Raw genomic sequence first — 26,245 nt, forward strand, 5'->3', positions numbered from 1 at the left:
GGCGCCGATGCCCGGCGAAGGCCCACGACCGCCCACCACACCGTCGCCGGCGCGGCTGCAGTTGCTGCGGGAGGGCGCAACAAAGGCGGCGGAGCGCCGGCTGCAGATCGACAATATTACCTTCTCCACCGTTACTGCTGGTGCATTCACACCAATGAAACTTACCCTTGCCTCACCCTTCTTCTTGGATCATGGGAGTGTTTTCCGTGTGAGACAGTTCTTTGCTGCGTACAACTGCAATATTCAACGTTACTGTCGTGTAACAGCGCTCCATAAGTGTTTGAATAAAGAACGCTGTGATGCCTCCTCGTCCACTGGCGATGATAGTGAAAAAATATTTGTTGCACAACTAAAAATGCCTATTGACGCCCGATTTGGTGAGCGCCTTGCGTGCGGCAAGGCACCCACAAAAAGAGAGGCAATTGCGCTTGCATGCATGCATGCAGAGCTCATCGTTGACGCCCTTGGACTTGCATTATATCCTTCGAGCAGAGAACAACAAGAGGCCCACGTGGAGGAATGCCGCAAGGTGAACCGCTGGTGCGCCGCTCCTGGTGATTGTGACTATCACTACACGAAGGCATCACCGCCTCCACTGCAGCTCGTCAAGTCGGCTGCTGGTATGACAGCGGCAGAGGCAGACCCCACTGCTTCGCTGGAGGCGGCTCTTGTGAGTCACACAAAGGCCATTAACAGCTTCAAAAATGTTACTGAGGTAAAGGTACTTGTCCCATCTACACGACGCGATTTTGTTGAGTATATGACACAACATCGGACGAGCGCCCAAGATGCAGGCTCGCCGTTTTTTGTGGAGGCGCTTGGTGTGAAGGGCCACGAAGTCTATCGTGCAACTGTGACGGTTCCAGTTCCGGTGGTGACTGCTGATTCTGGTACTGAAGGTACTGCCACAGTAGACACCAATAAGGCTGTCTTCTCTTCATTTGTAGCGATTGGCATTGGGACAACAGAGATGGAGGCTGAAATTGCCGCCTCGATGCACGTCTTCAGTGTCCTAGAGCTGCTCAACCGACCCGTGCTGGGTAGTGCCGCTCACAACGACGAGGGGAAGTCACATCGGAATCTCACGTGCGATACGGAGCTGCCGCCACCCTACCGCTATGTTGTTGCCCACCTCGGGCGGATCATGGTGCCTGGTCTTTCGCCTGTAAGAGGCATTGGCTTTTCACCTGCTTCGGAGCAGCGACGTGGCATGGCCTCGGAGAGTCAAGAGGCGCGACTTCGCAGCGCACGGGCGGAGTTGCCGCGGAGCGACTGGTCTCTGGATGCCGATGCGGAGGGCTGCATCATTGTAAACCCCAGTGTCACTGCTCAGGAGGGACGCAACTACGTGCACACACTTCCATCTGTGCGACAAGCAGACCGATTCGCAACGGTCCGGTTGCGGGACTTCTTGGAGCGCCACGGTAAGAGGCTAGAAAGTGCTGTGACAACTGCTGTTGTCGGGACCGATGAGGGACTAAAGCGGTGGGTGAAGAAGGTCTTCCTGCCTGTGCCCGAATCATTTGGTTGCGTAGAAGCACACGGAGAAGCCTACACTGAAGAGGAGGCATTGATAATGTGTGCCGTCCACGCAGAGCTTCTGCTCGATGAGATTGGTGTTGCGCTCTACGACCTCGCCCTTCTGCAGGCGAAACACTGTGATGTCGCCAGGATGCTGGGACGTTGGGCTCCGTACGAAACGAAGGCTAGACGGCAAGTTGCGTGTATTCCTCCACCAGTGCGAAAGGAGCATGCGGACTCATGCCTGTGGGCGCGGCTGTCGAAGGAGTCAATGAAGACACCTACAAATTCTCTCTACGAAAGGGAAAAAGGCTCGTCGCCGACAACGCATGCACACAAGGAATGTGACACGACGACGACACGAGTAGAAACAGGGAAAACAGGAACAAATAATCTCACCGCTAATACCACGGCTACAATCACCGCTTCTGTTGGGGAGAAGTTGACGGACGATGTGCTCTGCGACTTGGCGGGACTAGTGCCTGTGCATCCCTCGGAGTTCTTTCGGCATGCTCCTCGTATCCTTGACAATTACTGTAAGAGGAAGGGTGTGGATGTGTCCCGCATCATGCGGCAATACAACGTCAGCAGCCCCACCTACGGGTTTGTTCATCGAGCTATCATGGAAATTCCCCTTCCGCAACAGTTCGGCCGACGCTATGCGGTGGCATGTGCTTCTTCAAAAAAAGACGCCTTTACACTGTGCTGCATGCATGCTGTCCTCACGCTCGGGGAGCTTGGGGTGCCTGTCTACACAGGGGCGAAACAGGCGGAGTACGCCGCCGTGGCGCAGTCAAGGGGCCGCTACGCTCCGAGACCTGGAGATCCGTTGAAGCCCGGCAACACCAAGTCTCCGCAGGGATTGAAGAGTCTACCGGAGGTGCGCATGGAAAAGCCCCGAGCGCCGAGCCCGCCGGATCGTGCAGCATGCCGCAAGCCGTTTGTGTGGGGCAGCTACGTGACAGCTTGCCGTGGGTTCATCAAGCAGCTGGAGGAGCAGGTCGTGTTCGATGCCCTCTTCACTCAAGGGAGAGCGCCACGTAGTGGCGTGGATGTGGAGGATGTCGGACTCGACGTTGTGGAGGCGTTACCGCTCTTCGCCAACGTGAAAAGTAAGTTGCCCCAGAAGTGTGCCGCCGCCGGACTGCCGCCGCCACCGTCCATGGCGTTTCGCTTTGAGGTGCACGGGCGGCCGCCGCACCGCCGCTACCTTGTAGAGCAGCCTGTGCTTGGCACCCCGTATTTTGCGCGCGGGATGGGCGCGGAGGGCCATGAGGCCGTTACGCGAGCGGCAATGCACTACGAGTATATCGTCGGCACCACGAGTTCTACACAACGGGGAGTAGGTGAGGCGAAGACAATGATAAGACAACGTCAGAGTGATCTCTTTGATGCCGCCCTTCGTGACTTTACGCCGCGTGGGAAGCTTTCGATCATGACGCTTTACACTACATTGCGTGCCCCCTTCGTGCCGCTTCGTCTCTCGCTGAAGGAGCGCGGTGGTGTGACGGGGACGCAGACGGTGTTTGTATCACTCGTTGAAATGGAGGATGAGAGCGGGTTGCGCATGGCAGGAAAGGGTGAGGACCGTGCCAATGCGGAAGAAGCGCGGAACAGAGCAATTGCCGAGCTTTACAAGCAGTTACAGCGCAAGTCCGCGTTCCAGGCGGTTGCGCAGTTGGTGCAGACACACCCGGCCCTGCGTACAGAGGGGGCCGCGCATCTCGTCACCGAAGAGAAGACTTTGACGGCGCTGCGGTTGTTGTTGATGGAGCAAAAGCACGTGCTATCGCCGCCACCACTTTTGCAATCACCTTCAGAGTTTTTGGAATGTGCAGGTGCAGCGAGCCTTCTCCGTGTAGGCGCGTCACATTTGAATTCCACGGAGCTGCGCCTGCTCTTCGACGCGGTGGAGCATGCGCTTGGAACAGCAACTTCAGCCTCTGCACTCACGTTGCCTGCCGGTGTTCGGAATCTACTGAGCACCATGGGGCTCACCGTCGCAGGTGCCACGGTGCCGGGATTGAAGGATAATGATGTGGAAGTAACTACAGTAGGTGTGGTTGCGGCATTCTTTGCGACGTGTCTGCCGCCACTTGATGTGCGGAAAGGGTTGCCTCACACAACAAGTGGTGCTCTCCCACTGCAACTAGCCAAACTCCTCCTTGTAGGTTCTTTACTGAACTGCCAACATCTCTGCATTCGCGTGGCTGCTCTGGTGCTGTCCTCGGTGAATGAGGATGAAGATCAGGAGTGCTCCGGGGGTGATGTGCTGGAGTTTGTGGCCCGCGCGCTGCCACCCGGGGCGCGGCGGTTTGCCAGTACCATTGCAGCGCGACTGGAGCAGCTCACGACCCAACTGAAGGAAAAAGTACCGCCGTCGAGCGCGCTGGCGGCGTTTGCGGCGGCTTCGCATGTGAGTGTAGATGATAATACGTGGGGTACACTGCAGAAAGAGATGACGCTGAGCGAGCATGCACGTTTGCGCCTTGCCATTGCCTTTGCCACGTTCCCAAAAGTACTGGTGCAACGGAAGGCTTCTGTTGACAACGTGCTTCGGCTGATTACAGTGGAATCAAAGGACCAGCAGCGAACAGAGCGCGTTGTTGTGCCCCAGGCTTTGGCTGAGTCCTCGGGCACTTCAATGCCTTCAACTTGCTCGTCCTGTTGCTACTGCACTCTCCCCTGTTTTTGTGCCTTTGATGGGGCTACACGGCATGGCGGTGATGCGGAGAAGTCACCCGCCTTGGGGACTTTTCTGCCGCCGTGTGGTCTCCTGTTGGCCAGTGCGCTGTGTGACGAGCCACGTATGGTGACTGTAGCAGACGATGTGCCGAACGTGGCTCTGGTGGACGGCTTCCTGCCTGTTGTGATGCGTGCGCCAGAGTTTCTCACCACACTGGTTGAACTGCGCCTTTCTCTGAGGTGGCACTGGGGCGTGCTGAGGCCGATGCCGGCGGCCGTGCAGAGCGCCGTGGACGAGCTGCTGCTGGCGAGGCACTCGCTGTCACACGTTGCCCAGGCGACGCTGCTTGAGTGAAGAGAAGGCTGAAGTGAGGGGGTTGGGGGGCGAGAGAGGGAGAGGGAGAAAGGGATGTGGAGGCAGGAGGAGGGAAAGGATCTTAACCGTACACTGCAGATTTTTTTCCTCCGATGGGAGAACAAACAAAAAGAAAATATGACACGTTTGAAACGTTCTTGCACTTCTACAGTGCGTCATGGTCTTCTTATGACTCCCCAGATTCATTAAATTATTTTGTGCTGCTGTTTTTTTCTTTTCCTTTTTTTTTCCTTCCTTAGTCTTGGTTGCCGTTGCCCTCTGGGATTCTCTAGAGAGAAGTGGTGTGGCGGTGCCAGCGAAGGAGTGAGGTACAACAACGAAAAGAAAAACCGTAGGTAAGCTGTGAACTGGCATCACACAGCAGCACTCACATTCCTCACGGGCGCGGGTTGCGTAACCGAGCCCCCAAGGTAGCACAACACGCACACACAAAAAGAAAACAACATGCCTGTCCCGCTAGGCGCCTCGCTTAATGATCCGCACTTTGTGCTCGTGCAGATTATACACGTTGTGAGTGCCTTCTTTCTCTTCCTCGGCATGGCGCGTGTGGTACTTGGCCTCCTGGCGCTTGTTTTCTCCGATAACTCCACGCTGCCGCTGGCCGTGGTGTTGAGCCGCTGCTTTCATGTTCCGCTCCGCTCGCTCTTCGCCGTGCGGGTGACGGATGTAACGGACGGTTCGGCGCGACGCTTCTTTTTCATGCACGTACTGGCTGCCCTCGGCCTGTCGTATCCACTAGCGCTAACGATCCAGCGCCGCAAGTTCGCGCTTGACTTTGCCTTCACATTGTACGCCGTTTACTTTGTGCTCTGCTGCGTTGTGGAGCGTCGGCTGTGGGGTGGTGGCTTTGCGTGGTGGGTGACAGTGCTCGCCGGCTTTGGTATCCTGTATAGCACGACCACGTTGTTGTGTAAGCGCCGAGAGCTGCAGGACATTTTCTTCTCCCCTGTGGCGACCACGGTGACTCCTAGCAACAACAGTAACAATAGCAACAGCAACAACAATAACAACAGTGGTGGTGGTGAGGCTATGACAATGCTGAGTGCTGCGGTGGAGACAGTCACCGTTGATGTGGACGGACGGTTGTTTACGAATGGCTGCAGCTCGCCGTCGCACGGCATGGAGGCGGTGCTGATGGGGCCGGGTAGCGCTAGTAAGCGGCGGCGGTAGGTGAAGATGAAGGTTGGAACCTTTTTTTTTCCCCCTTTACAAGAAAGTTTCTCCTTCCTTTTGTTGCGTCAATATATTCTGTGTTGCTTTTTTCTTTTTTTAGAAAAAAAAAACTCCTTTCTTGGAAGGGGTTTGCTTCACGCACTGCATGTGTGCCCTATCGCTGCCGACACCTGCTGCCTCCTCCTCCTCCCGTCTCTCTGTGTATCGCATCGGCGGTGTTGCTGGTGGGGGGCTGAAGTTTAAAAAAAAGAAGAATATCGAAGGAGATGAAGCCAACTTCAGACGTCTGCACGCGCTGCTTTGCGCCAATTCCACGCCTGTTGCTGTGTGTGCTTGCCGCTCTTTTTGCCGCGCTCGCGTCGGCGCCAACAGGTGCCAACGCCTTTTACATCCCCGGCGTGCAGCCGCGGTACTACGCCAAGGGTGAGAGGGTGCCTTTCATGGTGAACTCCGTCCGCTCCCTGCGGGAGTTGTTCCCACAGGAGTACTACAAGCTCCCGTTCTGTGCGCCGTCAACTATTTCGACAAAGGCGGAGGCGATCGGTGAAGTGATTTGGGGCGACCGCATGCAGAATTCCCTTTACGTGGCAGAGATGAGGGAAAACTGGACTTGCGTCAAGCTCCCCGGCTGTAATGTAGCAGATAACAACAAGGAAATCAAGAAGAATATTAAAATGCTGGAGACTTACATCGAGGATGGATACCGTGGCTTTATGAACATCGACAATCTCCCCGTGTTTGGTGACGCGCAAACGCCGCTGTTCTCTAGTTGCAGCTCTGTGAGGAAAGATATGCAGTACAACTACTATCGCGGATACGCCCTCGGTGTGCCGCGCGCGTGCTCTGGCAAGACGCTCATCAACAACCACCTAGATTTTACCATCAAATACAATGCCGCGCCAGGGAATGGAGATATGTTCATGGTTGTTGGCCTCCAGGCCACACCGTATAGCATCAAGCACGACGAGGATGGCAACAGCTGTAACGATAAGCTGGATTTCCGAACAGGGTCATATGATGTTCTCACCACCGATGATGTGCGGAAAGGGGCAACAGTTTACTGGACGTACAGTATTACATGGATAGAGTCTGACATCATTTGGGCCACACGCTGGGATGCATACCTGCACAGCTCGCTCGCCGATTCTAGTGCCGCCTTCCACTGGCTCTATGTCTGCAGCAGCTTGGTGATCGTGCTTCTGTGTGCCGCCTCCGTCACTACGATATTAATGCGAGCCCTGCACAAGGACTTCAACCGCTATAATTCCCCTGATCCGGAGGAAAACCAAGAGGAAACTGGCTGGAAACTCATTCACGCGGATGTGTTTCGCACGCCGTATAGCGCACCCCTGCTTGCCGCTTTGACAGGCAATGGCTACCAAGTTCTGGCGATGTTTGGCGGTGTGCTGGTCTTTGCGTTGCTTGGCTTTCTATCCCCCGCACGCCGCGGCGCCCTGTTGACTGCCATTATTCTCCTCTTTGTGTTCATGTCCATCGTGGCGGGGTATGTGTGTGGGTTTCTGCTCAAGTACTTCAACCGACGTGAGTGGAAGCATGTGTTCTTCTGCGGCTGTGCCTTCCCAGGCACCATTTTCGGTATATATACTTTCGCGAATATTATCAACCTGGCCCACGGCTCCACCGACGCTGTGCCTTTTTCACTGTTGGTGCTCATTCTCTCTCTGTGGCTGCTCATCAGCTTGCCGCTGACGGTTCTGGGCGCCTCCTTCGCGTTCCGGCAGGATCCGCCTGAGAACCCGGTGCGTGTGGGTCGCTTGGCACGCGAGATTCCGCCGCAGTCGTGGATGAACAGCCCCTCGTTTCTGTATGTCGTCCCCGCCATTTTCCCGCTCTGCACAGTCGTTTTAGAGTTTAACTTTGTGTTGCAGGCGTTGTGGGCGGGTCAGGTGTACTACGTCTTTGGCTTTCTTGGGCTGGTGTTTGTCATTTGGGTCATCATTGCGGCGCTCGTGACGGTGTTCCACCTGTACTACGTCCTGTGCTACGAGAACCACCAGTGGTGGTGGAGCAGCTTCATCATACCGGGCGGCCTCGGCCTGCACGTCATGGCGTACTCTGTCTACTTTTACGCGACGCAGCTGGCAATCAGCTCTGTTGCCTCGTCACTGCTGTACTTTCTGTACATGGGGCTTCTGTCGTACGCGTATGGCATTGCTGCAGGCGCCATCGGGCTCACAGCTGGTATCCTGTTCGTGCGAAAGATTTACGGTAGCATCAAGGTGGACTAAGACAGTGAAGAGGAGGAGGTTATTTGGTCCATGACCGATTCTGTTCTTTTTTTTTTTTTCTGTGCAATGCTTTGTTCTTACAGCACGGACCGAACTAATAGGTGAAAGCGAGCTTGAGGAGGACGAGGTGGAGGGATGTACGACGGGAAAGAACGGACAGCTAGAGGGAGGTTAAAGCGAAGCACGACCAAGGAGAAAAGTAGGAACGCAAGGGCCGGAGGACGAAAGGAAGAATTTGAACAGGAAAAGGCAAAACAAGAAAATGAAACGAAAAACTGAAAAGTGGTGGAACTGGAGGGGCAGCAAAAATACATCTCCAGAAACGGTGGGTGCATCGCACTTCCCAAACTCTCTCCCTTCATATTGTGCTGCATTGGGCAGGATGACAACATCATCGCGCTTTTTCTCACGGATGTGTTGCCGCCAGCAAGCCTTACTCAACACCAGTGGCGCTTGTGCTGCTTGTTTCCCTGCTACTTTTTTACTCCACTGTGTGTTGGAGTGCGCATTTGTATCGCCATCATGCCGTTTCCGTTTCTGTTCTTTTTTTCGCCTCTTGTTTTGTATGTCGTCTCTGTATCGCATGTGCACAGCTACAGAAAACAAGAGAAATACAAGACAAAGAGAACGTGAAGCGTGGAGGGGGTCGTGGCTGCTGCCCTCTCTGCTCTACTCCACGAGAAGGGCGTCACCTGGGGGAAGTCCAAGCTTCAGTCGCGTGGCGGTGGTGTGAGTCCCACACAGTCACCGCCACACAAGGGCGTGCGGTGGTTCAACAGCAGCTGGCCGGTGCCTCGCCGACAGCAGGATAGACAGCTCACCGCTGCCGCTTCTGCTGCTCGTGTCTGTGTGCGTGTGTGTGTGTGAGCCTATCCACCGGGGGCTCTCCGCTGTGTGCGGGCCGAGCGACACACGACTCACATCGTTTTGGGATTCCGGCGGTGGCATTGGTAAGAGCTCCTTGTGAACTCCCACCTTCCCTCCCACACACACACACACACAAATACGTCAAAAAAAAACATGCATTCCCGCCACCGCAGTGTGACACCGACGCCAACAGCGACTGTGCGCCGCAGGCTGCTGCGTTCATCCTCGCATGTGTTGCTCCCCACGCAGGCATCAGGTGCCGCCACGCCGCGCACTGGGAGGCGGACGCAGCCTTCTGTATCGTGTGCGCTGGCTGACGCCGTGACGGACCCTGAGCACCCGTGGCGGGCGGCGCCACCGCAGAAGGGCATTCTCAAGCAGCCGCACGCGTGCCGGTCCCCGCCTGCAGGGGACGCTGATGATGGGACAACAAAAACACTAGTGGACGTGAGAGAAGATGGAGGAGGGAGCGGAGGAGATCCACCAAGAAGAAAAAGCGAAAGTCATTGCCGGTGTGTGCACTTCGATGAGGAGTCAATAATGGCGTCGGGGATGGGGGACAGTGTCATTCTGCGTGACAGCGACCTCGGCATATCTCGGCACGGCGTGGATCTTGCGGCGCTTGGGGTGGAGTTGCCGAGCGTGCCGCTCATTTCGAAGCTGCGTCCCTTAGTGCAGTGGGACGACGACTCGCAGTGGTTCAACGAGCAATTCGGCTTGGCAACACAACAGTCAGGTACATACGAGAACACAGACAAGAGCATCAGCAACAGCAACATCAATAACAACGACAATGTCGACAAAAACAACTTCATCAGCATTAGCAGCAGGAGCAGCAACAGCAGCGGCATTAAAAGGCTGGATGGGAAATCGTCCGTTGTGACTGCGCGGGCTGAGAACGAGTTGATTTCTTCCACTCGTTTTGTGAGGCCTCGCAAGACGGTACCTTGGGTGCGTGAAAAAGTCGACGCGCCATGGGAGCGATCTGCGATGTATGCCACCTCGTGTTCCTCGCGTGGCTCGCTGTTAGCGAGTGTGTCGTCGGGTGGAACTCAACTCCGCGGTGGCTCAACACCTCGTGTGACAGCTGAGCGTTCGACTTCCAGTGGTGGCACAAATAGAGGGGGCGAGTCGAGTGTTGCTGTGGCATCGCCCAGGCTGCAGCTCACGACAAGGTGCCGGGCAATATCATCGCGGCCGATACTGAATTCACCGCGCCTTGGCGACGATCTGAGGGTGGAGCTTCGTCATCATTATCAAAAACAACAACAACAACAACCGTGGCGGCCCTGTCGGCGTTTCACGGCGACGTAGGTTCCACCATGTGGGAGCATAATGATGCAGACTCTGCACTAGTGAAATGGATGAGATGACTTGCTGTTATATATATATATATATATGTATATTTATATATATATATATACCATCGCTGTGTTTCCCTTTTTATTTCCACCCAATGGGACTCGGGTAGAATCCTGGGTCGTTAGGAAATAGTAGTGGGGATGATGCAGCACTGAGACAGCCACATGGCTGATTTCCGTGGGGAAGTCTCACGTATTTTATATTTCGTTCATGATTGATGTGGAAATGAAGGGTAATCACTCCTTCCAGCAACAGCAAGGCAGTATCGCAGTATCGCCGCAGATGCTGCTGCTGTAGCAACATACTGGAAACAATTTTTTGAGGGGACTTTGCGTATGCGATATTGCATATTTCTGATTGGTAGTGGAACGCTTGAATGCGTGTGTATTTTATGCGGGAGACACCGGTCAGTAAAGCGGGTGATTTATTGGTTTTCTTTCCACCCCTCTTCCTCTCCTCCCTGAATACACATACGCACATACGCACACACACACACACACACACTACTTTTACAACGGCGTGGCCTTGTTACAAAGACATGTGTGGCTTGCCCACAAGAGGGTTTTCTTCATACAAACCCCTTCCACCACCCGGAAGAAAAGCACAAAGAGGAATGAATACCCGTTTACACCCAATTGTTCCCATCATCTGTTTGCGATGGTCGGCTTTTCGTGACTGCTTGCCCGTCAGCACACACAGCAGTGTGGGCGGTGAGAAATGCCCACGAAGAGCTTCAACCAGTTTCTCTTTTCTGTCTTTTTTGTTCAGTTGCTCCTCTCCAACACAGTCCACATCGAAAGAAAAAAAAAGCCTTTTTTTGTGTGTTTGTGGGTGCGTGTATGCCACACGGCTCACCAACCAGCTGATGACGGTGTCTGGGTTTGTGTATTGCTATACCTTGCGTCTTCTCTCCCTTTTCTCCAAAGTGGGTGCTGTGGCAAAACAAAAAGCTCTTGCTTCCTCGCGGGTGCATAGTGATGTCGGAGAATGTTTCTTCCAAGTTTTGTGCACGAACGGCGCTGTTGCAGCAGCTGCTAGAAACTTGCGAGGAGCAGCAGAAGCAGCAACGGGCGGTGCAGCGCTGGTCTCGGCCGGAAGCAGTGAGTGGCGAGCGGACAGAGGCGGTGCACACCGCCAAGAGTGACAGCGAGGACGACGGGGAGGAGTCAGATAACAACGTTTCAACGGCGGTGTGGCTCATGCGGAATTGCGCCCCACTCACCAATCCCTCGTGGGCGATGGAGGAGTTGCAGCGGATACACCGTGGTACGCCAGTGTGGGCGGCTGGCACACAACTCTCTAGTGCTGTGTGGGCGCCACCTGGCACGGCGAACTGCCCTTTTGGTACAAAGCCCACGGATTTTCTGCGCCATTCCTGAGTCCCTGTTTCTTTCATCGGTGTTGTTGCTACTGATGCCATTTCTGTGTCCTAAATTCGGTGTGTGGGAAGGAGTGTGTGTGTGTGTGTGTGTGTGTGTGTGAGAAGGAATTGTGGAATGAAAGGTGAATCTTGCTCTCTGAGAGGCGCGTCCTTTTTATCGATTGGCGTATTCCATCCACCCCCACACGTCTTATCCCTCCCTCCTCCATTCGTTTTCTTTCTGCAGAGGAAGCAACGACACGCAGACAGGTGCGGAAAAGCCACAATGAAGCTTATGGTGAAGTGCTCTCTGAATGTCGATACTAGCGGCACGAAAGAGCTCATGATACACAACCCATCCGCGACGTTGGGCAACGTGCGCGCCGCCATTTCAATCAACTTCCGCTTGCCTGTGTACGGTTTTCGCATGACGCACGGCTCCGTTGACCTTAGCAATGAGAAGGTGCTTCTTCGTGATAGCGGGCTTAAGGACGGGGATGTGATTACTGTGGTGTCGAAGCGCGATAGGGAGGAAGAAGTTGAGACGGGAGAACAGCAGCCTCGGGAAGAGGTGCAGACAACTGAAGTTTCAACGGCACCGACAACGTCGGTGACACCCGTAGCGTCTGCCACCACTGCTGCAATGAGTGGCGTGGGGGGTGCTGAGCCTATAGTGTCAAACAACGACAACGACAACGATGNTAGCGTCTGCCACCACTGCTGCAATGAGTGGCGTGGGGGGTGCTGAGCCTATAGTGTCAAACAACGACAACGACAACGATGAAGAAACAGAGGAGGAGGATGAAGAAGACGCGATGGATGAAGGCCCAATGGAGTTGCTTAGTCATCTCCTTGAGACAGTCCCGAACCTTGTGGAAATGCGGCAGCAGTTCCTGACCAACCCAGCGGAGATCATGCGGCAGGTTCAGGAAAACGACCCGCGACTCTTCGAGCTCATCACGGCTAATCATCAGGAGTTTCTCGAGCTGGTGAACAACGAAGATCTTGTCACAACTCTGCAGCAGCAGCAGGAGATGCAGGCAGCATTTCTTGATGAAGAAGGTGCATTTGAGGATGATGAAGAGATGGAGGAGGCCGTTGGCTCCCTCATGGCGCAGTACCTCCTGAGTGGAGGTGGCAGCGACAACAGCAAAGCCACGGAGGACGCGGGCGACAGTGGACAAAGTGAGACGCAGCGCTACTTGGAGCGTGTGCCGACGGAGGAGGAGGAGGGGAAGATTGAACAACTGATGCAGCTTGGCTTCACAAGAGATCAGTGCAGGGTGGCCTTCTTTAAGACGAAGGGTAGCCTCGAGCGTGCGGCGAACCTGCTGTTTGAGGATCCGCCGCAGTTGTAGTGTGCGTGTGGTGTGCGGGTCTGCTGCTTCAGTTGCGAGAAACACCCACACCCACACCCACACACACACACAGAGAGAGGAGTCCTATCCACCCGTATGCATAATGCTAGCAGGTGTGGGCGGGATGAGCTGGATTCGGACGAGTTTTATTACTATTGTAACTTGACGTGCTTAAGTGGGGGGCTCAATACTTGCCCATAAAACGGAAACGAAGGAGCTGAACAAAGAGATGGGGAAAAGGCCGGTGTTTTTTTTTCGCTGCGTGTATCAGTTCCTCCTCCCCATTTTTGACTATTTCTCTACGCTTCAATGATGGCTGTTTGTTGTTTTTCATACACTCACCCGTATTGTTTCGTTTTCCCCGTGTATAAGTGATGTGCCGCCGCTCTTTTTTGTGGCTTTGTGTGTGTGTGTGTGTTGGCTGTTTTTCTTTCTTTGTGTCTGTGTGTGGTGGAGGCGCTGCTGATGATGATCTGCTTGCTCTGATGGCGTGGCGATGATCTGTGGCTCAATCGCACGCACGCACATACACGCATGATAGGGGTGGGGGGAGCGGTGATTCGTGAGGGTGCGCTGCAGCGGTGAAGTGAAGGATGAACGAAAATAATGCGGCAGAGGGAATTGCGTGCTTCGCGGCTGGCTGCCTGCCGTTGTTCGGGGGAGTTGGTACCTCCCTCGACATCGGTGACTGAGTCGGCAGCACCTCGGCGAGAGGCGCGCCTTGGCGCTGAGGGGAGGAGGACGGATGGGGATGGAGAGTGCGACGGGAGGTGAGGAGACGCAACAACACTAACACCAGGAACTATGCAAGAAACACGGGTTGCAAATGAGGACCAAAAGGAAAAGAGTGGGGCGGAGGGGGTGAGTGGAACACGAAAGTGCCTGACTTTCTTCGTCCTGTTTGCTTATGCGGTTTTTAAAACACCCCATTGACGTTGATGCCGTCTTCCCTTTTCTGCTGAACTGCGTGAGCTATTAATGCAGTGGCTTTTCTCCATTTCATTTGAATATTTTTTATTCTCTGTTTATGGTAGCTGTGGCAAGGTCTGAGCAGAGGCGACTCGCCAACACGCATATACACGGGAATTGCGCAATAGTGGAAGAAAGTGAAGATGAGTGAAGTCCACACTGTTGCCGCAAGTGTTGGTGGAAGCTTCCTGGTACTTGGCTGCGCCGACGGTCTCAAGGCGTACCGCCTTAGTGCGACGGAGCCGATACAAAAATTAATTCCAAGTGCTGAAGACGCATCGGCCTTGCGTGGCTGCCGCGCGGTGGGAGGATCCGTCGGGGTTGTCGCTGTGCTTGGCACCACGCCTCTAATTGCCTTTGCACTCGACAGCGGCACGACGGCGTCAAGAACAACTGCTGCTGCTGCTGCCGCAGCCACGAGTACAGCGGAGATGGGGGCGGAGGGAATAGCGACGTGTGGGGTCTCCGCGTCCACTGCGCGTGTTCTCTGTCTGTACGACGCGTTGGCACGGCAGCCGATCGCTGAGTTGCACTTTGACACGGCGGTGGTTGGAGTGCGGCTAAACAGCAAGCGACTTATTGTCGCCTTGGCAGAGTTTGTGCACGTCTTCGACCTGAAGACACTTCGGCACCTCGCGGAGCTGCGCACGACGTCGCCGCGCAACCCCGACGGGCTGCTGGTGCTGTCGGACCCCACGACGAACCCCCGCGGCGACGCCGTCAGTTATTTCGCGTTCCCGCAGTCCGACAGTGGCCTCGGCGACGTGTGGGTCGCGCACGTCACCGAAGAGCAGATGGACCACGATGGGCAGGGCGGCAGCACGCCGGACACGTTCAGCTGCAACCGGTGCGGTGTAGTGGAGCGGATGGCGATCGTGAAGGCACACAACTGCGCCGTCGTGTGTCTCGCCATGACACGCGACGGCACGCGACTCGCCACCGCCTCCGTGCGAGGCACAACGGTGAAAGTCTTTGAACCCGCGACTGCGCGGCTGTTGTATGTTTTCCGCCGCGGCCTGACGCCGGCGCGGATGCTGGCACTCTCCTTTGACGCATCGACAGACTTGTCGGGGCTGCAGCTCGCCGCGCTGAGCAGCCGAGGCACGCTGCACATTTTTCGTTGTACATCCAGCGGCGGCGATGAGTTGATCGCGCCGTATCCTGGCACTGAGACGCGCAGCTTTGCGCAGGCCACCGTCAGCAAGTCTTCAGAAACAGCGTCAACGGCACCCAATTTGTGTGTGGAGAGCAAAAAGGGACGCGGGGGGAGGTACTGCTTCTTCTCGGAGAATGGGCGGCTTGTGTGGGTCGTGCTCCCCGCAAGGAAGACCGTGTTGAGCGATGACGCCTCACTGCGGGATGGTCCAGGTGATGATGCCGCTTCCTCGAGTGAGGGGAAGGCTGGCAACGGCCCATGCTGGGTGCTGCATGAGTACGCCATCCACATGAATGGCTGTGAGTTGATGAAGCGGCACGAGCTCAACTGAGCACCCTTGCGTCGCGCGAGGTGCGCCAGGGGTTTTACTGGTTCTCGGGGGTGTGGGCGGTGGGGGAGTCGTACCACGGTGCGCACAATCACATGGAGAACCAAAAGAACACACAAAAAAAAAAGAAAAGAAACCTCAAACAGCTCTCTTTCTTTATTTTGTTTGGCTCTTGTGCTCGCCAAGACACCCTCCACGTCCTCTTCCTCCTCTTCGTGCTCGTGGTGCATGATTTTTTTCTCCTTGCCAGAATGCGTCGGGAGTGCCTGCCTGTGATTTTTCTTCTGACCCCACCCCTTTTCTCCTTCTGTTTCTGTTTCTTGGTGAGGATTTAACCTTCGTTGTTATTTATATGAGTTTGCTCTTGTTTTCGTTCTCTTGTGTTTGCTTTTGTTTCTGTGGGAGAGGGTATACGCGTGAGGGGCGGGCACTCGTGCCCACACATGTTGTAGGAGTCCTGTGCCGCCTCTCCTACCACCTGCATGCTGCGGCGCTCGAAACATTGTCCATGGGATGACAGCGGCAGTCCCGAAGGTGCCGATGGTGACAGTGGTGACCTTGAGGAAGACGTGACTGCGCGGGACAGGACCCTGCACGTGCTCACAGTAGACGCAACGCCGCTCGGTGGCACAATTACGGCGGGTGTGGTCTCGCAGATGGGCTCGCCATTCGCTGAAGACACGCCGCGCTGCATTGTATCTGCTGCTGCTGCTGCTGCAGTTGAAGATGCTGATGGGAATAATATTGAATGGAAGCCGTTGAAAGAGGTCTTCAGTGATGAGGACTGGGCATCGGCGGAGCGGCTCGGTTTCCCGTTGAGCGTTGACCCCGAACTGCGTGCGGCGGAACAAGAGGCAATGCCGCTGCTGCAGGCCACTGCGCTGCGCTGCGAGAAACACTGGCACTCTTACTCGAGGGGCCTTCCGTTGCTCTCGAACGCAACAGTGGAGGCGACAGAGTTCATGCGGCAGTCGTTGTGGCGTTATGGCGCTCCTTGTCACCTGCGCGGTGTGATTTGGTTGACACTCTCGGGTGTTGCCATGCGGATGGACGAAAACCAGGGGTTCTGTCGGGCCTTATTGGAGCGACACCGGTACATGCGGGGTGAGCACGCAGACGCCATTGAGAAGGACCTACGCCGCACCTTTCCCGGTCATCCCTATTTCGCGCAGGGTGGGGTAGGGATGCGCAAGGCACGCAATGTTCTGCACGCCCTTTGCTGGCGCAACCCGCTGCTAAATTATTGTCAGTCCTTCAACTACCTCGTTGCCTTCATCTTGCTGGTGCTCGATGACGAGGAGAGCACGTTTTGGCTCATGTGCCATCTGCTAGAGAACCTGCTGCCAAACGACTTGTACTCGGAGTCGCTGATCGGCACAAGGGTGGACCAACTTGTGCTGCAGGAGCTTGTGCAGGAGCGTCTGCCACGACTTGCGCTGCACTTCTCCAAGGTGCGGTTCGAAGCGGGTACACTCGTGTCGGCGTGGGTGATGGTGCTGTTTGTCACCGTCTTTCCTGTTGAGACGGTGCTGCGCGTATGGGACTGCCTCTTCGCCGGCTGCGCCCAGCCCGGTAGCCCATCGTGTGTGCTGCTGGAGGTCGTGTTGGCCGTGCTGAAGCTTCGGCAACACAACCTGCTGCAGTGTGACGACGCGGGCGATGTTGTAATGTGCCTTAACCACTCTGTGCGTCGCTTGTTCGACGCGGAAGAACTCATGCAGGTGGTGGTGGAGATGCGACTGACGCCGCTGACGGTGCAGCGTCTGCGGCGGCGTCTGCGGCCGATTGTGGCGGAGGAGCACCGCCAGCGCGAGCAGCGCCGACAGGCGGTGCAAAAGCGGTATCTGCTGAGGCAGCAGGGTGCCACGGTGGAAACGCCTCGCCAACACATGGGGGAGAATGAGGAGGGAAGAAAAGAGGTGAAGGAGAGCGGTAGAATTCGGAGGGTGTCGGCAGCTGTAGCGGCGGTGGACGCGCAGGAGCAACAACAACAACAACAACAACAACCACAACTGCAGCAACTCGCTGTGCCGCATTCGAGGGTGACCCACCCACACCGGTGTGAGCGGCCGAGGGAGCCACGCCAGAGAGAGTATCGCGACGTCTTCGCTGGGATGGGCTTTGCGGACGGGGCGCGACACCGCCTCCAGTGCGGTGGGCAGGAACCACATCATGGGCATGTGGGCGACGCTCGGAACTGTGATGGCAACATGCGGCGGCGAACAGGTGAAGAGAGCTGTGGGCGCGAGATGGAGAGCATTTCTGCAGAAGTCGAAAATCGAGAAAAGAGTAAGTAAGTGGAGGAAGAACCAAACAGCTGAGGGAGCGTTGCCGCACCTCTTGTTAGCTCTCGTTCTTTACTTTTCCTAGTTGGCACCTTAATCTATGCGCGGTGCCACTTATGAGGCGCCTGATTCATGTTCCTTTTGCCTACCAATCACCACCTCCACCTTCTCTTCCTCTCGCCGTTGGTATGCCACATTTGTCTTGCTAATTATTTACTCGATTTCTGTCTCTCTCCCCCTCCCGCGTTATTGGAGGGATACGGCGTCGTAGGCAAAATCAAATGGCGCGTGGGCGGCGGCCCGCGGTGGCACCTGCGAAGAGGGTCACCAAGAAGGTGCCGGTCGATACGTCGTCATCCATAGCCGAAGCCCTCCGACAGGCCTCCGCCGACGGTGACGATGACGGTGTTGTGCTTGTGTGCAGAAAAGTGGCTGGAAGGCGTGGCAGGACTGCCGCAGACAAGCCAGGGTCATTATCCCAGCGGCAGGATTGTCGTTTGCATTTGCAACCAACGGCACCAGATGTGAGCTTCTGGAAGGGAGTCTGCCGGCACACTACACTGGTGCAGGCATTGGCAAACATTGGGACGCTTGTGGAAGCGGAGCCTACATTGCTGTTCGCATCCCCTCACCCGCGATACCCGTTTTCAGCGTTGTCGGTGGATCGGTTACGGACAGCCATTCAGGCTGTCGTCGATGCCAACTTCATCCTGCAATCTACATACGGTGGTGATAGTAAGCCCGTGTCACCGAGTGATTCGCTCCACAAAAAATGGGAAATTGTGCGGAAATTGGTTCAGCTCTCTGAAGCGGCGGTGCCGATGAAGACGTCTGTCCTTAAATACGCTGCCATGACGAGCAATGGCAACATGAGTACAAGCAACAGCGCTGAAGTTTTGGTACCTCCAACCACCCCATGGGCCTTACAGGACCGTTTACAACGCCTTAAGCGTCTTTGGCAGCTGCGGGAGTGCCAGGTGCACATTATTTCAGAACTTCGCCTCTGCAAGACGAAGCGTGATGTGGCGGTTGCCCTCCTCGGTCCCTCGATGGATGCGTCCAACACTGTCGAGCCACTGCCTGGGATGAGCTCCTGGCACCAGCGGGAGCAGTCTCTCATTAAGGGTTTGGTGGACCAGGTCAATGATGATAGTCCCTGCAGCGAATCATGGGGCGCCCCATTTGCTCCGGCTTTACGTGTTTCCGGTGGCTCGTACGTCCTGCAACGGCGCTTTCGGAGCGAGGCGTTGGTCTCTCTGCTGGAGGCTGCCGAGTTCTTTGGACTGCCGCCGTTTCTGCGTTCAATCCGCGTTAGTGGTGGGCGAGCACGCCCCTTTTCGCTGCAAGCTGCGCCCACTGTCACGCCAATGGAGGTTGGAGGCACCGCGCACTCCGTAGAGGAGCCGCTGCCGTATTTCTTCCCGTTGCCGTGCGATCTGGATCCGCGCTGCTACGAGGTACCACCGCCGGGCCAAGCGAAGCTGGTCCAGGAGGAGCTGATTGACTTGGCGTGCCGCCACTGCCGCTTTGGGGCGCTGGTGGGGGAGGCGGATCAGGTGCTGGCGCTGCTGCACGCTAGTGCTGCGTACCGGCAGCGGGTAAAGGCGGAGCAGGTAGCGTTGAAGAGTGAGCTGGCGGAAAGTGATCGGGCGCCCGGGGTGGGCGCAGGTCCGGGAGAGGACCCGCTTCTCGCTTATGCGCAGCTGCTGGCCACCGCCGCACAAGAGGGAAGCAAGAAGGAAGGGGAGGTGCATTGGCTCTGTGGCAACCACTGGAGTTCCACGATGAGCTACTACGCGTTGGTGCTTGCAGCGGTGCCGCCGCACACAAGGGGCGAGGAAGCAGAGGAGCAGGAGGACATTGACGGAGACGAATGTGCGGCGCGGCGGAGTGATGATGCCACAACGCTGTACTACGTGGCCGCCGTTTTGGAGCTCACTCGCTCGTAACGCAGCACCAGAGGTAAAAAAGAAAGAAAAAAAAAAAGAATGAAGCGGAAGGATTTCAAGCGAAAGGCACACAAACTCCACACTACAGAGGCGGCTCTTCCTCATCATGAGTTTTTTTTTTCGTTTTGTTTCGCTCCGCACAGAAAATCGCCGCATTTGTCCCGTTTCCCCCCCCACTTTTTTTCCCCCACCTGTGCGCTTCTCTATGCTCCCTTTGTGTGCATGTACTGGTGGCTAAAGCAGCAGCAGCAGTGGACTGGGAATAGTAGTAGCAAGACGTCATCGCCATGTTCTGCGGCACATTGTTATGTCGGGGTGGATACATGATGTACCACCGCAAGGCGATGGGAACAATGAAGTACAGCAAATGGAAGGGTAGTCACGGCGGCATAAGCCACTTCTACGGCCGCACGCCCATGATTGAGGAGGTGCGGCGCAATGAGCCTATCACACTCATTGATCGACGAATTATGCACTACGTGCACCGGTCACGTCTGCGCCACTTCCAGTTGTTCCGCTCGTACCAGCAGAAATCTAATTCGACGGAGTGCAAGCTGCGTGAAGGCGAGATGCTGCGCCGCCGCTGGCATCGCAGGCTTCAGAAGTCTTTTATCTCATTCATGCAGTTTAAGACGATGAAGGTGCTTGAGGATCAGGCAAAACTGGTGAACACGTACGGACAGGGGGCGGTGAACGCGGCGCTAGGCGACCCATGGAACGCCGCCACGGACGCGGAAAGGGAGCGCAAGTGCGCGTCAATCCGGCGCAAAGTGCGGGCACTGCCAACCGTCAACGTCGTGCCAAAGCACGTGGCGACGATGAAGCAGATTCACAATGATCGCTTCAACTACCGCTGGAGAGTGAACTGAAGAGAAATTTCATTTCTTCATCTTAGTACCTCTTTTGAATCACTGGGAATGAGAGGTTTCTCGTGGCAGGATATTCTTTGCACATGACGCATACCAACGATTGCGTGTGGGTAGACGTAAAGGGGGAAGCTGGCGGCGCTGTTGCCCCAGGAAGAGTGTTGCTCAGAGTGACAGCTGATGGTGGGGCCCTTTGGGCCGGTGTGGATGTACAGCTGGCGCTGCGCACACTCCCAACGCAGTCTCTGGCCGCAAGGAAGCTGAGAAGTTGCCGCCGTGCTCCTCGCCTGCATGTGGATGCGAGACAGGCGCACATACATGTCGTGGTTTTCCAATTTCTCCCACGGGGACCATTAGGCCTCAAGAGGCCGTTGATTTGCTGCGCATGCGATAAATTCTTTTTTTTTTTCTTGATGCCCTTTCTTTTATTAATTACTTTTTTTTTGAGGGTGGCTGGTGGTTGCGAAGAAACTAACAAGAGCCCCGTGAACCCAGGTCGATGGATGAAGAGGGATCACAGTCTTTCGTTGCAAAGGAGGTGGTTGCATGTGGCAAGACTCCTTGGTGCATGCAGTTCCCCTCGCCGGTGTACTTTGCGCGGTGGATAGACGACCGCTACGCTGTTATTGGGGCTGGCGGAGGCGGCAGACGCTTCGGCATGGCCAACTTGCTCGCGATCATTACTGTTGACTCCACACCGCGGCAGCGTGCCTGCTCCCCTGGTGGCACGCGGAAGCAACAAGACGAAAAAAAGCAGCAGAATACTCTGGAAGGGCTTTCAATGCATCCCTGGAGCTTTGTGTCGGCTGTTGACATGGAGGGGAATATCCCATGGTGTGCGTCGTCATTTTTGCCGTGTACAGATGGTGCGCAGCTTGCTCAGGGCGTCATGGGGTACCTCGCAGTCAGCCACATCACCTGCTTCACGCTTGTTGAGGTGCGACGGTGCCAAGAGACGGGCAAGCTTGTCATGCGGCGGCGTGCGTGCGTGGCTGTACCCGCCGACGCGAAGAACCCCGACAAGAAGCCCATTGCTCTTGTGCAGGGCGCTGTCGCCGTCGCCCACGACGAGGGCGGTGTGCACGTCTACGGACTTGCCTCGCTCCTGCGGGGTGCGGAATCGGACAAGGTGGGCCCTGAAGAGGAGGAGGTGGGGGAGGAGGAGCAGCAGCGGCGGCGACAGCAGCGCTCAACAGTCGTTCCGCCGCCAGCCGCGGTAGTGGAAGAGGCGGTTCCCATCGCCGTGTGGCATCTGCCGGCGCGCGTCAACGACCTGCACGCCAACCGCTTCTTTGTGCCTAAGAAGAGTGGTGGTGGTGATGCATCGAAGCGATATCAGCACTCGGACTACCTCCTCATAGCAGTCTTGGTTCAGGACAAAACTCTTCGGCTTTCCACGATGAAGCTCCGCCGGTGTCACAAGAAGGACGAAAGTGGTATTATGGACGAAAAACGCTGCACCGCCAGGCTCGCGGATGCATGCGTCTTCACCGGAAAAGACTGCCGCATTCCTTTCTCGCTGATGAGGTCCTCTATGCGACTGGTACAGGTGTTTGGGGTGGAGGACGTCGCCCCGTCTGCAGCAGATGCGGTGTGGAAGAAGGCGCGGCGTCTTCACTGTGAAGAAGGCACTCGCGGCTCCATGCCAGTTGCGAACCTCGTTGTGGTTGTATACGACGTGATGGGTAATCAATCGTATATGCTGACGGCCCGAGTGCTGAGCAAAGCTGTCGCTCACGATGAAAGGTCTCTGTCGGATGGCACACGGCTCGCGGGTGAGATTAGTGGCACTCTTGCTACTGGTTCTGTTTCTACCGCCATCGCTGCCGCTGAGGTAGAAGCAGCAAGATCAGTGGGAGAAAATGCGGGTAAGGAACCATCCAAACATTTGGCGCTGCAGGTGCGCTTCGCCCCGCACCCTGCTCCATTGGTGAAGGAAGGTGTCACGTCAATTAGCCCATGCTATTATCGCAGGAGTGGCCCCGAAGGCGCCCTCACCGCTGGAGAAGGAGTGGGCACCGCCATTCCGTCCTACTGGTTGGCCGGCACTGTTGAAGGCACACTCGTGTCCCTGGTATATAACGGTGACGGCGATGTTCAGATTATGTCGATCCGTCCCTCGAAGAACAAGCGTGAAGCCAAACATTTTCCCGCCATACACCGTGAACCCATTTCGTGCGTGGCCGTTTCGGTCCTAAACGACGTTCTGACTACAGACATTGCGCAGAACGTGGTGGTGTCGGTGCTGCCGTTTTGGGAACACATATCAATGGAATCGAATGCGTCGAGGAATGGCGTTGGTGTAGCCAGTATTGTTCCAAAACATCAGGTCAAGAAGAGCTGCTTTGTGAAGGATGACAGAATTGGCGACCGTGCAATTAATACCGCTTTAAGACGGGAAACTGTATCACTACTTGCAGAGGCCGCAGTGGACGGAATGAGCATGCGAACAAAATACACGGCCCTTATGTTATTTCCACATAAACAGGAGTTAAAACTTTTGTTTCCTTTCAGTGACGGCATTCCATCAATGGCTCAGCTGATTGTTGTTCTTTTGGCGATACCGTTGATAGCTGTGCTGATGGCGTACTGGCTGGTGTAGAGGCCAAAGGGAGAGTGTTCGAAAAACAAGATATTTAGTGGTGGACCGCTCAGCTTCTCTCCATCTCATCTTGACGACTCTCTCCTTATCCTCTTCATTTATTTGATCCTTTTTAAAAGAACAGATTGACTGCTTAACTAGCACTCCATTGGTGGGAAAATGTCGACGACGATCAACGACGGTGCACGCTGGTGAATGCGGGGAGCCATATTACCCCCTCAGTAGCGTCCCCATGACATCACTATTCAACTATAGACAGCCGAGAATTTTCAAGAGTTGGCGAAAATAGGCGATTCCCCATGAATCAAAAAACAAACAAACAAACAACAGGACTCTCCAATAGCGCTACAAAGTCACGGGCCGGCGGTGTGATCGAGTTTCGACACCAGTTTGCCCGTTTGCTGAATCTTTCCGCTTTATACGAGAGATTGGTAACAGGCTATTGTTTCCCACAGTGGCACACACCATAAGAAAAAGAATTTTCGGCAATACAAGTACCGCTTCCTGTTATACCTCAGGTATTTGCCCAATTTAGTGTCTTTGACGCGACTGCGTCTTCCGTTCGCTCATCATAAAAGCACCCTTCCTAATTTAATGATTTTTTCTTTTGTTCCACGCCACATATGTTAAAAGACAACCACTGCTTCCTCACACACACTGAAAGCCCAACAAGAAGAAAAAAGCAGTGACAAATGGACTACCGCATCAATGAGCTTCGCCGCTTTAGGATCGTCCTTGGTGGTCTTGCAGCCTCGCTCGCCATATCCGTCTTTTACGGCTTCAACCTTCTCAGCAACTATCTTCAGACGGAGTATGGACTGAGTGGAAGTGACCTTACAACCATTACAACCACCGGAATCGTTGTTGGCTTCGTGACCTTCCCCTGCGGGATGCTGCTTGACTACGCCGGCCCCGTATGGGTGCTTCTCATCGCCACCACGTCGTGTGCTCTCGGCGCCCTCCTCTTCGGACTGGCGTTCAACGGGCTGATAGCTGCCTCGGTGGTGCGATTTTCTGTTTTTTGCGCGTTCCTAAACTTTGGGTGTCTTTCCTTTGACACTGGCTCGCTGATGGCGGTGCTGGGGAGCTTTCCGCTGACGAAGGGCCCTGTGGTGGCGCTGATGAAGACGTTTGCCGGTCTGGGCGCATCTGTCCTTGCTGTTATCAACAACAGTTTTTTCCGTGATAGATACGCGGCCTACATCGTGGACGTGCTTGGTGCCCGCAGTGTGGTTGTGACTTTGGTTTGGTACTGACAGTTTTTTTTGCAAGAGAAGTTTGTGTCAGGGCGATTCACTGTTGGGGCAGGTGATGGCTTTGTGGTGTGGTTGCCGAGGTAGTACAGGTAAAATGTTTGTGCCGACGGCTCACGCGCCATTAATAGCGTTATATGGTGGTATGTGTGTCTGGGAAGGTCTCGTTGCTTTTTTTTTCCCCCAGTGCTGTGGATTATTCGGCATATATGTGGTTGACAACCAACAGGGGCTGATGCTTTTGAAGATGGAGTGGTGTGTGATGGGTGTTCCACAATGTTTCCAGTATTTGTTGCGCAATTGTAAGAAGGTAGTGTCATTGCTTCTGTGTTGATACCAGTGTCGTGCTTCTGCGACCTAGGTTGCTTTACCTGAACCTAGTTGACATTGTTTTTCTTGTTCCATACGCCGTTTTGGTTAATGATCTTTACGCGTATTGGTGTTCTTCGTTTCTTCCACGGCGATGCCGTGCCCACTATATGCATTTGTGTGTTAGCCTCTAGAAGTGTTGGAATTGCGGTCCGTGACATGCGATAAAGGGGGGAGGGGGGAACTGGAGTCTCCGACACTACCACTCCCATCGGCTTCTGCACTTCAAATTTGAAGTCTAAGAAAAGAAGCGATGAAAAAGTGTTAAAAAAGGGACAGAGGACGCTTTGTGTTTTCCTCATGAGTGGGATGCACCACTTCCACCATGACACTCTCGATGGGTTGCCTTGATAAATAAGGTAATATAGGGAGGGAAAGCTGTTTCATAAAGTAACATAGGATCAAACGAATCTACGACGGTTATTTGCATATGTGGTTAGTTATTGCATTGCTCGTGACTGTGCGCTTGTGTGCCTTGGTTAGCACAGTGGTTTGATTTATTTACGAATTCTCTGAGTCAGCCAACACGTTGACACCAATTCCTCCGGTGCAGGAGCGGTGGGAAGTGGTCGATAAAACAATATTGATTGCTATACTATGCTGCCTTTGTGTGGATCTACATTTCATCTTTGCATCGTCTATTGGTTTTCATATTTCCACTGAAGGACAAGCTACCTTGCTCCTTCAGCACACAGTAATACGGGTGGAAGAGCTTTCTCTAGCGTACTCTTCTTATGCCTCCCACAATGAGGGACTAAGAGCTGCGGAACTCGGCCTTCCACAATGCCTTCCACAGTGTCATTGCCCTCAAAGAGAAAACCAGACTAAGGCACTGAGGGCTGTATGCATGCTTCTGCATTTCCCTCTGTATCCCACCCTAAGCAGAGCAGTTTGAGGGGCCATTTAGCTGTTGACAACAACACCATAGCTCTCCATGCCCTATAGGAGTTCTGCAAGACACACTCTGTGCGGAGTCAGCGTTAAACAAGTTCCGTCCATCATCGCTCATGAAGGTTCCTGGTGAACCATGGCATACACTCGGCATAGCCATACCATGCCATGCTATGCTAAATCTGCACCCTTACAATAAACACATTGACACCTTGATAATAATCATGAGTTGCACGTGACAACGCCACATAGACCCTTCCCTCTTCTTCCCACTGCGGAGCCCACGCTGGCACAGCCGGTCTTCCCTCCGCGCCGCTAAGTCACACATTAAAGCTGCAACCATGTTATGTCTGATTATTCCCCTCTGCATTAAAACGTATTATTTATATTGTCGTGATTGGGGGTGCACCAACGACAGCACACGGGCAAAAACGTGGGCTTGTGCGCTGTGTGCAGCCCCCAGGAGTCGGCCTCAATTTTTTAAAAAAACAGTGGATACTAACAAGGGGCTTCCTCACCGTTACTACGCACACAACGCGAAGCCAGGGCGCTGTGAAGACTTGGCAGCACTTGTACTGTGTGGTTGTTGTGCTTGCATGCCGCTCTGTCTGATGTTTCGTGCTCGC

At 54.9% G+C, this 26,245-nt stretch overlaps 13 protein-coding genes across 13 annotated transcripts; all 13 read left to right on the forward strand.

The window, feature by feature from the left end:
• Positions 1–7: 7 nt before the first annotated feature.
• On the forward strand, positions 8–4,561 carry DQ04_01631000 (hypothetical protein; the record flags this gene model as incomplete). Its single annotated transcript, XM_009310948.1, has 1 exon — positions 8–4,561. The coding sequence occupies one exon, from the start codon at positions 8–10 to the stop codon at positions 4,559–4,561; it is 4,554 nt and encodes a 1,517-aa protein (XP_009309223.1).
• Positions 4,562–5,026: 465 nt separating this feature from the next.
• DQ04_01631010 (hypothetical protein) lies at positions 5,027–5,752 on the forward strand (the record flags this gene model as incomplete). Its single annotated transcript, XM_009310949.1, has 1 exon — positions 5,027–5,752. One exon carries the CDS (start codon positions 5,027–5,029, stop codon positions 5,750–5,752), a length of 726 nt encoding a protein of 241 aa, XP_009309224.1.
• A 269-nt stretch (positions 5,753–6,021) lies between these two features.
• Positions 6,022–8,004, forward strand: DQ04_01631020 (putative endosomal integral membrane protein; the record flags this gene model as incomplete). The annotated part of the gene is made up of 1 exon (XM_009310950.1): positions 6,022–8,004. One exon carries the CDS (start codon positions 6,022–6,024, stop codon positions 8,002–8,004), a length of 1,983 nt encoding a protein of 660 aa, XP_009309225.1.
• Positions 8,005–9,024: 1,020 nt separating this feature from the next.
• DQ04_01631030 (hypothetical protein) lies at positions 9,025–10,185 on the forward strand (the record flags this gene model as incomplete). Its single annotated transcript, XM_009310951.1, has 1 exon — positions 9,025–10,185. The coding sequence occupies one exon, from the start codon at positions 9,025–9,027 to the stop codon at positions 10,183–10,185; it is 1,161 nt and encodes a 386-aa protein (XP_009309226.1).
• A 1,025-nt stretch (positions 10,186–11,210) lies between these two features.
• On the forward strand, positions 11,211–11,612 carry DQ04_01631040 (hypothetical protein; the record flags this gene model as incomplete). Its single annotated transcript, XM_009310952.1, has 1 exon — positions 11,211–11,612. The coding sequence occupies one exon, from the start codon at positions 11,211–11,213 to the stop codon at positions 11,610–11,612; it is 402 nt and encodes a 133-aa protein (XP_009309227.1).
• A 267-nt stretch (positions 11,613–11,879) lies between these two features.
• On the forward strand, positions 11,880–12,341 carry DQ04_01631050 (hypothetical protein; the record flags this gene model as incomplete). Its single annotated transcript, XM_009310953.1, has 1 exon — positions 11,880–12,341. The coding sequence occupies one exon, from the start codon at positions 11,880–11,882 to the stop codon at positions 12,339–12,341; it is 462 nt and encodes a 153-aa protein (XP_009309228.1).
• A 67-nt stretch (positions 12,342–12,408) lies between these two features.
• On the forward strand, positions 12,409–12,951 carry DQ04_01631060 (hypothetical protein; the record flags this gene model as incomplete). Its single annotated transcript, XM_009310954.1, has 1 exon — positions 12,409–12,951. The coding sequence occupies one exon, from the start codon at positions 12,409–12,411 to the stop codon at positions 12,949–12,951; it is 543 nt and encodes a 180-aa protein (XP_009309229.1).
• Positions 12,952–14,063: 1,112 nt separating this feature from the next.
• On the forward strand, positions 14,064–15,407 carry DQ04_01631070 (hypothetical protein; the record flags this gene model as incomplete). The annotated part of the gene is made up of 1 exon (XM_009310955.1): positions 14,064–15,407. The coding sequence occupies one exon, from the start codon at positions 14,064–14,066 to the stop codon at positions 15,405–15,407; it is 1,344 nt and encodes a 447-aa protein (XP_009309230.1).
• Positions 15,408–15,886: 479 nt separating this feature from the next.
• DQ04_01631080 (putative GTPase activator protein) lies at positions 15,887–17,701 on the forward strand (the record flags this gene model as incomplete). The annotated part of the gene is made up of 1 exon (XM_009310956.1): positions 15,887–17,701. One exon carries the CDS (start codon positions 15,887–15,889, stop codon positions 17,699–17,701), a length of 1,815 nt encoding a protein of 604 aa, XP_009309231.1.
• Positions 17,702–17,970: 269 nt separating this feature from the next.
• Positions 17,971–19,638, forward strand: DQ04_01631090 (hypothetical protein; the record flags this gene model as incomplete). Its single annotated transcript, XM_009310957.1, has 1 exon — positions 17,971–19,638. The coding sequence occupies one exon, from the start codon at positions 17,971–17,973 to the stop codon at positions 19,636–19,638; it is 1,668 nt and encodes a 555-aa protein (XP_009309232.1).
• A 287-nt stretch (positions 19,639–19,925) lies between these two features.
• DQ04_01631100 (hypothetical protein) lies at positions 19,926–20,507 on the forward strand (the record flags this gene model as incomplete). Its single annotated transcript, XM_009310958.1, has 1 exon — positions 19,926–20,507. One exon carries the CDS (start codon positions 19,926–19,928, stop codon positions 20,505–20,507), a length of 582 nt encoding a protein of 193 aa, XP_009309233.1.
• A 496-nt stretch (positions 20,508–21,003) lies between these two features.
• Positions 21,004–23,106, forward strand: DQ04_01631110 (hypothetical protein; the record flags this gene model as incomplete). Its single annotated transcript, XM_009310959.1, has 1 exon — positions 21,004–23,106. The coding sequence occupies one exon, from the start codon at positions 21,004–21,006 to the stop codon at positions 23,104–23,106; it is 2,103 nt and encodes a 700-aa protein (XP_009309234.1).
• Positions 23,107–23,798: 692 nt separating this feature from the next.
• DQ04_01631120 (hypothetical protein) lies at positions 23,799–24,362 on the forward strand (the record flags this gene model as incomplete). The annotated part of the gene is made up of 1 exon (XM_009310960.1): positions 23,799–24,362. One exon carries the CDS (start codon positions 23,799–23,801, stop codon positions 24,360–24,362), a length of 564 nt encoding a protein of 187 aa, XP_009309235.1.
• Positions 24,363–26,245: the final 1,883 nt, after the last annotated feature.

Source organism: Trypanosoma grayi (genome assembly GCF_000691245.1).
Source record: "Trypanosoma grayi strain ANR4 Tgr_163_V1, whole genome shotgun sequence".
Lineage (NCBI taxonomy): Eukaryota > Euglenozoa > Kinetoplastea > Trypanosomatida > Trypanosomatidae > Trypanosoma > Trypanosoma grayi.